Source organism: Asparagus officinalis, chromosome 7, assembly GCF_001876935.1.
Source record: "Asparagus officinalis chromosome 7, Aspof.V1, whole genome shotgun sequence".
NCBI lineage: Eukaryota > Viridiplantae > Streptophyta > Magnoliopsida > Asparagales > Asparagaceae > Asparagus > Asparagus officinalis.
The window spans coordinates 62,921,173-62,933,573 of record NC_033800.1 but is presented as its reverse complement, the minus strand read 5'-3'; the positions used below and the strand labels follow the sequence as shown (position 1 = coordinate 62,933,573).

Below are 12,401 nucleotides of genomic sequence, written 5' to 3'. Positions count from 1 at the left end.
ACGCTTGATTTTTGTTTTAATGTTAGAAAGAACTCTTTGTGAAATGCTTGGTGAAACTGTGTATTGAGCTTAAAATTGTTTACTGATTGAAATGCTGATCCTTCCTTAATCATATATCGGTTGCTAACTGGTTGAGTTTTTGAGCCGAGTTACTCGCTTTTGATGCGTATTGGAGCACATACATGGACCTACATGCACAAAGACCCATGACTCGACTGACTCGCACGCTCTCTCGCGCACGCACATTCCCATATTATGACATGTTAATAGCGTTAATTTTGTTACTCGAAAAATAACGATCATCTTTTCATCCTTTCTCTGTATCTTTTTCCTGGTAGACTGATGCTTCTCATGTTCTGACACAGAAGGATGCACTACAACAAGCATGAATAAGATGGCACATCAGTACCGTATCTGTAAGCTAGTTTCCTTTTCTTTTTTAAGGAGAAAAGATGAGGGATCACCAAATGGGTAAGTCTGTCAAAACCAAAACAGGATACATGTCAGTGTCTCAATGTTTAAGCTCATCTATTATGTACACTTGTTGTGTTACATTAAACAATAGAACAACATAGACTAATTTATTTTGACTGTTAAAGTAAGAGAGAGAGAATCTTGGGTAAATTTCCCTTGAATTGAATATTGAGTATGCACCTATATTTATACAAGTAGAGGAGTGTGAGGTTTGTTCTCCCAAGCAATGTGGGACTAAAACCCACTACAATACACTATTATCAACAGCCCCCTTCAAACTCATGTTGGATCAAACAAAGTGAGTTTGCGTACAAGAAACTGGAACCGATGAACAGGTAAGGCCTTTGTAAAGAAATCTGCAAGCTCGTCAGCGGATGAAACATGAGGAAGTAGAATTGTCTTGTCCTTGATAACTTGGTGACGGACAAAATGAGCGTCGATCTCAATATGTTTGGTCCTTTCATGAAATACTGGATTATTAGCAATCTGGATGGCACTCTTATTATCACAGTAGAGAGGAGTAGGAGTCGTAACGGAAATGCCGAAATCACTGAGAAGGCGACGAAGATGAATAATCTCTTTAGCTGTTGTGGACATTGCACGATACTCTGCCTCAGTACTGGAAAGAGCAATAACATCTTGTTTCTTACTTCGCCAGGAAATAAGGGAATCACCAAGAAATATAGAATAACCTGTGGTAGACTTTCTGGTAGTTGGATCACCAGCCCAATTAGCATCAGAATATGCACAAAGCTCTAACTTAAATGTAGCAGGAAACAAAAGAGAGCGAGTGCTAGTACCCCGGAGGTACCGAAGAATCCGTAATAAGACAGCATAGTGTACAGAACGTGGAGCACTAACAAATTGACTGACAATACCAACAGCATGAGAGATATCTAGTCGAGAGATGCACAAATAGACCAACTGGCCAACAAGATGTCGATATCGGGTAGGATCAGATAGAGGCTCACCGTCAGTAGAGCAAAGTTTGACATTCTGCTGGAGTGAAGTATCGACAGTTGTATTATCAGTTAGCTCAGCTTGATTTAGAATATCTGAGAGATACTTCTGTTGAGACAGTAATACACCTCGCGGGCCTTGAGAAATTTCTAGACCAAGAAAATACTGAAGAGATCCAAGATCCTTCATGTGAAACTGTTGTTGCAACTGAGATTTTGCGTATTGTATACCTGCCATATCATCACCTGTAATGATCATATCATCTACATAGATGAGTAATAAAACTCTGCCGCGCGATGTAGTGCGAACAAACAGAGAAGCATCTTGATAACTTTCTATAAAGCCCGCTTTGAGCACGACATCGCGAAAACACTCAAACCAAGTGCGAGGTGCCTGCTTGAGACCATAAACAGCACGGCGAAGGGGACATACATGTCCCGGAGGAATATTTGACCCTGGAGGCGGTTGCATATATATGGTATCTGATAAAGAGCCATGAAGAAAAGCATTTTTGACATCCATCTGGTATAAGGGCCAACGATGAGCAGCAGCGACGGCAAGGAGAGTACAAACAGTGGGCATCTGAGCAACAGGAGCAAATGTCTCCTCATAATCAATACCTTGTTGCTGAGTAAAACCTCGAGCCACTAAACGAGCTTTTCGACGTTCAATGATGCCATCAGGACGAAACTTGACCTTATAAACGCATTTACTGCCAACAAGAGAGATCCCAGGAGGACAGGGAACAACATCCCAGGCATGAGTTTGCTGAAAGGCTTGAAATTCCTCAGCCATAGCCTGTCGCCACTCTGGAATTTGAACTGCCTCTTGGAAGGACTTTGGCTCAACAATAGTATGAATGGCAGCAAGAAAGTTATGAAAGATAGGTGAATAAGAAGTAACAGAAGCATACCGGACATGCATGACATGTGGGCGTTTGCCTCGACGAAGAGCAAGAGGAACCTCAGGCGGGGGAGATGCTGGCGCAGGTGCATGAAGATCAACAGTATTTTCTGGAGTGAGAGTTGTGTCCACAGGATATGGATTAGATGGTGTAAGAGAAGACTCAGGTGAGGAAGAGTCAACAGAAGGAGAGGGAGAGATGTCAGGGAGATCTCGAAAGGAAAATTGAGGTGAAGAAGTGGGTGATGCAGTTGACGGGGAAGCATGATCAGTAGAGTGGAGGAAATTAAAGTCATCAGAAGCAGAATAATATGGAGAATCCTCTTCGAACTGAACATGACGAGATATATGAACTCGACGAGTTGCTGGATCATAACAACGATAACCTCGATGTTCTGAACTAATTACTAAATAAACACAAGAAACAGCTCTAGGATATAATTTATCACGTTCGTGAGATGGCAGAAGAACAAAACATCGACAACCAAAAACGCGAACTAGATCATAACGGGGAGGATGAGTATAAACACGACTATAAGGAGTAGCACCGGAAAGAGAGCTAGATGGAGTGATATTAATGGCATGAGTCGCGGTGAGAATAGCCTCAGCCCAAAAACAACGAGGAACAGAGTAAGAAATGAGCATTGATCGGGCAGTATCGAGGATATGACGATGTTTGCGTTCAGCAACACCATTTTGCTCATGAGTGTAGGGACATGACTGTTGAAAGATAGTCCCATGAGAGGACATGATAGAGCGCATGGTAGAGGATAGGTACTCTTTGGCACAATCAGAACGAAAAACTTTAATACGAGATTGCCATTAAGTGAAAATCATAGCAGTGAAGGCTTGATAAGCAGTACGTATGTCAGAGCGATTCTTAAGTAGGTAAACCCATGTAAAACAAGAGAAATCGTCGATAAAACTAACATAATATAAGTAGCCAGATGAAGAAGGCAAAGGAGCTGGCCCCCAAATATCAGAATGTACTAAATCAAATAAGGAAGTGGATACAGATGTACTTATTTTAAATGATAAAGCAGTGAATTTAGCCAATTTGCAACCAGCACATGACTCAATACTAGAACTAGATGATACAGGACCAAGTACTCCAGACTGAATAAGACTCTCCAGCCTTTTATTACACACATGACCAAGTCGTCTATGCCATAAATTGGCAGGAAGCGAGGTAGAGGGTTTTGACGAACAAAGAGAAGCAACAAGAGAACGTGGACGTATGGACTCTGGAAGGTGAAGATATTCCAGAAAATACAGTTTGTGCCTCCTACGACCCGCCCCAACCGTCTTGCCCGTCTGTGGATCCTGCACAATACAAGTATCAGAAGAAAATGAGACAAACAGGCCCGCCATGCATAAAGAGCTAATAGAAATTAAATTCAAGCACAATTGTGGAGCCACATAGACGGGACCAAGTGTTAGACGACCAGATGGATCATTTTGTGGGGTAATAGAGCCATACTGAGTAATGGACAATGGTTGTCCAGCAGCTGTGTAGATAGGAGGAAGAGAGGATGAAGTAAAGACAGAGGATAAAAGTGAGGCATTACAAGTCATATGAAAGGAACAACCAGAGTCAAAAATCCAGAGATCATTCATACCAGAGACTGAAGGATTAGCTGAAGAACCAGCAAAATGCATACCAGAGAGTTGTGCGGCGGATGTAGAGGTGATATGTTGAAAAGCATCAAGTTGACGGCGAAGACTTTCAATAGCTTGAATAGTAGAGTCTGAAGTAGTAGAAGGTATAGCATTGGCCAACAATCCTGGTGTACGAGAGGGTTGAGACTGAGGGGGTCGCCGACCACGTCCAGTACCTGAGGAACGTAACTCAGGATGAAGCTTGAAGCATGTCTCAATGCGGTGTCCTTCCTTCTTACAATATTTGCAAGAGAGCTTAGATCGAGCCTGTGGAGAGGGAGCCTGTGGAGAAGTATAATTCATAACAGGAGCAGTGACAGGTACAGACAAAACAGTCTCGAGTGAAGAGGTAGGAGTGTCTGTTGACAAATTGAGTCGTGCTGTCTGCTGCCGGGTCTCATAAGCAGTGAGAGCTCCCATAACTGAGGCCAAAGTCGGAAATTGAGGCTGGTGAAGTAGTTGATCAGCCATAGTTGAATATTCAGGAAGGGACTGAAACAGTTGATGCACCTCATGTCGTTCGTACCAGGCTAGCCAGTCTTCATATGTGGAATTACGTCCAGGAAGCATGGAGCGTAACTCTGTCCAAAAAGCTTGCATTTGTCCAAAATGGGACTGCAGAGATGAACTACATTTGCGTTGTAAAGCAATGCGTTGCAGAAGATATGCCTCCCGTGCACCTGAGCACTCAGTGAAACGCTCGGTGAGACGAGTCCACATGGCCCGAGCAGAGGGAAGCGAGCCAATCTCGACAGTGAGACCAGAGCCAACACAGCGAGTGAGATAATCCATGACACGAAATTCCTGCAATTGCCACTCTGAACTCTCCTTGACATAGAGAGCACGAGCAGTCTGAAGATCGACATCACCACTGCCAGAGGCAATAGTACTGGATGAAGCAACAGTGCTGATGGACGGTGGAACTGGTCCCGTACTGGTGAGATGAGCAAGCAAACCAGCGCCATGCAAGGCATTGGTGACAATGGTGGACCACCCTGCCCAGTCACTTTGATCATTGAGGGGCAAAGGTGGTTTGAGAATCTTCTCTGAAGGAGCCATAACAGCAATGTTGAGACGTTAAGATGTCAAGATGCCGTTACTAATGTCGTTCGTTTGAGGCCGAGAGACGGCTTGAAACGACGATGCCGTTAATTTGAGACCGAGAGACGGTCTTGAAACGGTAATGCCGTTAAAATAGAACCCGAAGGTTAGAATGAAACCCGAAGGTTAAACGAGAACGCGAAACGCGTTAAGAGGCCGCAAAGCGACAAGGCCAAAATATCTGGTAGATAAAAAAAGAAAAAAAACATTAAACGACGACTGCAAAGCAACAAGGCCAAGATTTGGCAAAAGAACGCAGAAGCGTTAAAAAAAATTTTATTGGAAGGGAAATAGCCCTAGCTCTAATACCATGTTAAAGTAAGAGAGAGAGAATCTTGGGTAAATTTTCCTTGAATTGAATATTGAGTATGCACCTATATTTATACAAGTAGAGGAGTGTGAGGTTTGTTCTCCCAAGCAATGTGGGACTAAAACCCACTACAATACACTATTATCAACATTGACAAAACTGAATTGCACATGTTGTGTTAAATTCAACAAGTGAAAGACCTTATACCTTTAACAATCTCAGCTTCCTTCTCTAGGATTAGGATTAAAACATCGAATCATACAAGCAAGATATTCACATTTGCTATGTCTACTTCTTATCCACCTTCAGCTCTGGACCTTCAAATATAAATGCATAAATGCTTCAGCATGATTAAGATATAAGTATGATATTCATCCTCCCGATGCAGACATTGTGCTTATCTTATCAATCAGTTTAGTTGACTTTTCTCTATGACTCCACAATATTATTCCTGGAATCCAAGTTGCAACATGGGAAGAAACTCAAGTTAGCCACGCACCTAGACCACGTTATTTCCTAATTCGGCAATTCTGTAATGTCCTAACTATATAAGGCTATAATTTTCATTTTCCTTCTAATTATGTGAACATTCTAGTTCGTTGATCTGTTATTTATTTTATCAAATTTAACCCTTTTTCTGGAAGAGACTTCGCAGTTGTGAACTTGGAACCTCCCGTAACCCTCTTCTTTAATTTATCACCAAGTATGTGTTTACTTCCTATTTTACTGGAGGAGCAATAATACTTTTGACTGACCATTACACAGCACATGGGATCTTTAGATACTGTTAAATTAAGTATTGGGTATTGGGTTAATGAGCTATTACCCGTTAACTTTAACCCTATTTGTATGGCTATATATATCTCTCTTATTATCTCAATAAACGACTATTAGGGTTTTCTCTATTCTCTACATGGTATTAGAGTTTGGGAGATATCTATGCTGGGCATGATATCTCCAGAATCTAGTACCCAGGGTTTGGGAGAAGAAGATATTATCTCTCATATTCACTCCGTCCTCACAGCAACTTGCTGATATTCTTACCAAGGCTACTTCTTCAAAGGTGTTCTCTACTATATGTGACAAGCTGGGCATGATATTCTTACCAAGGCTACTTCTTCAAAGGTGTTCTCTACTATATGTGACAAGCTGGGCATGATAGATATCTATGCTCAAAGGTGTTCTCTACTATATGTGACAAGCTGGGCATGATAGATATCTATGCTCCAGCTTGAGGGGGAATGTTAAATTAAGTATTGGGTATTGGGTTAATGGGCTAGCTATTACCCGTTAACCTTAACCCTATTTGTATGGCTATATATATCTCTCTTATTATCTCAATAAACAATTATTAGGGTTTTCTCTATTCTCTACAGATACAATAGTCAAGATGACAACAAATAGTAGCAATGGACTTAACAAGTTCTTTGGCCATAATATAATCCGACGACAAGCCATGCTGATCAGGACGATGACTGATCACAGTTGTCTGATAACAAGAGGGTAGAAAGATAAGGGGTTACTCCAAAACACCGATAACTTGAATGCTTCAAAGGGCCATCCAAAGCTTATATGATCAGTGTTATTCTACGCAATAATGCATCTATAAATCTTCATTTGGTCAGAGGTTTTTAAACTAATGAAGGAAAAAGATTGAAGAAAGACGTTACAACAGTGCCAAGGGTCGAAGAAAGATTATGAAAGTATTTGAGTCCCCATTCTATTAGGAAGCATGCACTAACTGCTGAGCAAAGAAGGATGTCACGGGTTTGACACTATGAGCCGACCTTAATTATTGTGGTTAACTACTCTGGATGACTGTCAATATTAGAATAAGCACAAAGTTTGTGGCTAACTATCCCTTCATTAGTAGTGTTTGAGATATTACGTATGTGCAAATTGACCTGATCTATGCTGACTTACTTGCAAATACAATACGACAGATAGCTGATTCACACATTCGAATCTAGAACAAGAAATTTGTGAATAATCACTGTTCTTGCTGCTACTTCATAAGTTACTGATATATATCAGGGACGGAGGCCTCACTAATTTTATTATCATACTGTTCGCATATTCGGTGATCAGAAAGCATCCACTAGATAAAGGTTACATTGCAGAACTTCAAATATTTTCCTGAGAATTAAAGAAAAGTTCTAGAGAAAATATGTAAATATGTGAAATTGCCTGTAAGAAGAAAGTAACACTGCTAAAAGCCTTTAGAACGTCCAAAATTTCAGGTTGGTTCTCCTGCAACACACTACTAAAACATACAAATTTCAGGTTAGTTGATGGAAGCTAATGTTTCTCCAGCTTCATAAAGTTTCGGCATAAAAGCCTTGAGAGCACCGAGGTTTTGGAGTACAGGAAAATGTATCAGGAAAACTTTTTATTACTTATTTGTTCCAGATCAATACATAAATTTCGAGTTAGCACTGTTTGTTAATGTTGTTCTTTTCCTGATATCTTTTTCCCCCCTGTGAATATTGATAGTCAAAATGTAAATAGCAATTCGAGAGAAAATATGTAAATGTGCAGAAATGACCAGTAATTAGTGCAAAAACCTTGGAAGCAATCATTGCTTTGATAAAATTGTAGTCTAAAAATCTTATGCGGTGGTTGTGGAGTACATGAAAAAAAAAATAAGGAAAATTTAGACTATTTATTCCAGACTAACACATTAAATTTAGTAAAAATGCCGAGTTAGTTCTGTTTGACATTGTTGATTTACCTGCAGAAAATAGCTCTCCAGTAAACTCTGGCTTGTGAATCAGCATACTATGACAGATTATTGCAAAAAATATTCATGATGCTATTAAGTTTCTTTCCGAAACAACCTATTCCCTGTTTATGTGTTACCCAAATGAGTGTTGAGCTCACATCTTCGTTTACGTTTTACTTATTTTCAGCTTTGGATATAATTTGTTGCGAATTCTGTCTGCGGACCTTTATATCAGCATTACAGCCTGTCAGTTTTACATAATTTGCTGCATGATTAGTCTTTTGGTGCCAGTACCCAACTTCAGCCAGAAATTATTCCAATACTTAAACCCATTGAAAGAGATCTACACCAACTTACCGTCACAGTAATGAACGACGGATCTTACGTCCACATCAGCACCGCGCATCTCAGGAGACATTTCCCAGATGCAGCCTGATCCTTGGAATCATCCATGGGGCCTCGTCTCCTCATAACCAGTGTTAGCGATGCGGCGATGAGATTCTTACCCCCTGATAAACTATAGCCCAACTTCTATAAACTATTCCAACATATTGGGCCTGTTCATTCAAATGTCAACGGTTACCATCTGGTATAAATGCTCTTCCACTCTCATACTCAATTCATCCATCCATTCAAAACGTGCCCTCTTTGCATCCTTCTATTAATCCATGGATATCTCTATGGAGCCAGAGGTGAAGGACATGGCTCTTGACGAAACCAAATTCGATCTCCCTGTCGATTCCGAGCACAAGGCGAAAACCCTAAAACTCTTCTCTTTCGCAAACCCTCACATGCGAACATTCCACCTCTCCTGGATCTCTTTCTTCACCTGCTTCGTCTCCACCTTTGCCGCCGCCCCCATGATCCCCATCATCCGTGACAACATCAACCTGACGAAGGCCGACATAGGCAATGCAGGTGTAGCCTCCGTCTCTGGCTCCATTTTCTCCCGTCTTGTCATGGGTGCAGTCTGCGACATTTTGGGTCCTCGCTACGCCTGCGCATTCCTCGTCATGCTCATCGCACCTGCGGTTTTCTGCATGTCTTTGATATCCTCCGCGGAAGGATATATTGCGGTGAGATTCATGATTGGATTCTCGCTGGCGACGTTTGTGTCGTGCCAGTACTGGATGAGCACCATGTTCAATAGCAAGATTATTGGCATCGCTAACGGGACGGCGGCTGGATGGGGGAATATGGGGGGAGGAGCTACGCAGTTGCTGATGCCGTTGGTGTTTGATTTGATAAGAAAGATAGGGGCGACTCCGTTCATTGCTTGGAGGATCGCCTTCTTTATTCCAGGATGCATGCACGTCATAATGGGACTCCTGGTTCTCACAATGGGCCAGGATTTGCCTGATGGAAACCTTGGCAAACTCAAAAAACAGGGAGACGTCAACAGAGACAAGTTCTCCAAGGTAAATATTTGTCCGCCTGGATTTTGGCTGGGTCTGAAATTGGCTGGGTCAGTTAGGCAAAAGTTGTCCAAAACAAAACCAGTTTAATTTAGGTCCTGATTCGGTATTTCCCAAATTAAAGCCAGGTCCAAATTAAACTGGTTTTGTTCCACTAAGCCAAGTTAAGACCTATTTTCTACTATGAGAGGTTCCTCGTCTTATTTGCTCTTTTCATGATGTCAGGTTCTGTTGCACGCGGTGACCAACTACCGAACATGGATCTTTGTCCTTCTCTACGGATACTGCATGGGCGTCGAGCTCACCACCGACAACGTCATCCACGAGTACTACTACGACCACTTCCACCTCGACCTCAAGACCTCCGGTTACATCGCCGCATCCTTCGGCATGGCCAACATCATCGCCCGCCCCTTCGGTGGGTTTGTCTCCGACTTCAGCACCAAGCGCTTTGGCATGCGCGCTCGTTTATGGAACGTCTGGATCTTACAGACCGCTGGCGGTGCTTTCTGCATGTGGCTCGGCCAAGCCAAGTCCCTCCCCGTCTCTATCTTCGCTATGATTTGCTTCTCGGTCTGTGCTCAGGCAGCTTGTGGCGCGATATTTGGCGTTATCCCCTTCGTCTCTCGACGATCTCTTGGAATTGTGTCGGGGATGACCGGAGCTGGAGGAAATTTCGGCGCTGGGCTAACACAAATTATGTTCTTCACTAGCTCACAGTATTCGGCGGGCACGGGGCTTACTCTGATGGGGATAATGATAATGGCGTGCACGTTGCCTGTGGCTTTCGTGCATTTTCCGCAGTGGGGGAGCATGTTCTTGCCGGCGTCGAAGAGTGTGACTGAAGAGGATTACTATGGCTGGGAGTGGAGCGAAGAGGAGAAGCAGAAGGGCTTGCATTCTGCGTCCATGAAGTTTGCGGATAACAGTCGGTCGGAGAGGGGACGGCGCGCCCCAATCGCCTCGGTCCCGACGCCGCCAAATGCAACGCCGGTGCACGTTTAGACCTGAGAGCAAATGAGTAATAAGCATGGGAGAAAATGGAACTTTTTATGTTATGATCCGTGAGGGAGGGCGTGAGTGATCAGCTTGTGAGGAGAAAAAAACTGTATCTTTAAAACTCTCGTACACTTTTGAGCTGAGATGGTTGTATACATTATACGGTGAAAAGTTTGGATGTACTCTTTTCTTCAAGTAATTGAATCAGGAGTTGCTCAATCACTTTATGACTAATGATAGGATACAGATGCAGATGTGATAGTAAAGGGCGTCTATCCTCAATTAACCCTAATTACAAATTGCTAGAATGTGCAACGTTATGATTGTGTGGCAACGTTATGATTGTGTGGCAATGAGTGATGTTTGTATACACAACCAGCAGCAAGTGGTCTGGATCCATCAGTACACTTTTAGCTGTATTTTGAACCAGCTCTTGCATATATACTAAAGTTTATTATTTATAAGCATAGTGTTAACTGGTAGGGGGCAACATAGTGTGTTTTAGGAAAAATTTTGAAACTAGACCATTTTTACTAAATATTTAGCAAAATCGACCATTTTGCTAAATATTTAGCAAAATCGACCTCTTTTTGGCCAACAGGCCAAAAAGAGGTCCATTTTGAAAAACGCTCACTGAAAACATACGGGACTACTAGTCCTGTATGTTTTCTGGGACCTCTTTTGGGTTCAACAAAACGTACGGGAGTACTAGTCTCGCACGTTTTGCAGAGGCAATTAATATGCTAGCCCATTTCTACGGGGCTACTAGTGCCGTAGAAAAGTTGAACTATATAACCATCTATGCCATAAATTCTGCTATTCCCTTTAAAATCTGAGTTCTCTCTCACCGATATCACTCTCAATCTCCTTGACCTTCACTCCCAAACTCATCTCACTCCCTCTCAAACCCATCTCACTCCCTCCCAAACCCATTGAACTCTCTCCCAAACCCGATTTCCACATCTAAACCCGTTCTCTCTCTCCCAAAGCTAACTCACCCCCTCCTCCCTCAAATCCGACGCCGAACTTGATCTCCGACGCAGGGGGGCGTCTATACTCTCCGATAACAACGAGATCCGATTTCGTCAAGGTAACAATTTCATATTTTTTCATAAATTTCTTCAATTTCGTTTAGTTAATATGTATAATTAGAGGTATATCTAGAGGAAATAATTAATTATGATCATCAATTTGTAAAATATCCAATTTGTATATGTCAAATTTTAATTCTTCAGTTAAAATGACAAATGGAATTCCAATTATTTGCTTATTCAATGGGAAATTGAGTGTTAGAATGAATAATTTGCCTATATATGACGAAGGCTCTAGGAAAATATTCATGTTGTCTAGAAATTACAATTTTGATGGAATGATGGAGTAAATATACAGAGTTACCAGAATTAATCATGCCGAAAATGCCATTAAGGTCTTTTGTAATTGTCTAATAAATAAAAAAAGAACAATTGCTGTAGAGATCACCACTGATGAAGAATTGAATGACATGATACAAGTTGCGGATAAACAAATCGCGAGTTGTTCATTGAAAATATTCCAAAGTCTGGGGTTTTTAAAGTTTCGTATGCTCACAGAGAGTTCTCTCACATGCTTGAAAGTCAAATCTCGTTATCTCAAAGTGCCTTGTACTTAAAAAATGACGCAGGTGCAACGTCAAGTGACATGTTTCACAATGCGTATGATGATGTTTCAGTTGATTTACCGGTTGGTGGTTCTATAGTAGAAGAGGATGAATATGTAGATGCTGATGATGATAGTGAAGATGTTGAGTCCGAGGACGAATTTTGGTTGTATGCGAAGCTAGAGGGTCATGCATGTTTTGTGCATATTTTGTCTCATCCCA

General features: G+C 41.8%; 1 protein-coding gene across 1 annotated transcript; it reads left to right on the top strand.

Moving 5' to 3' along the window:
* LOC109850165 (high-affinity nitrate transporter 2.1-like) lies at nucleotides 8,692-10,613 on the top strand. Its single transcript, XM_020420113.1, has 2 exons — nucleotides 8,692-9,547; nucleotides 9,770-10,613. The coding sequence occupies exons 1-2, from the start codon at nucleotides 8,798-8,800 to the stop codon at nucleotides 10,547-10,549; spliced, it is 1,530 nt and encodes a 509-aa protein (XP_020275702.1). The 5' UTR covers nucleotides 8,692-8,797; the 3' UTR covers nucleotides 10,550-10,613.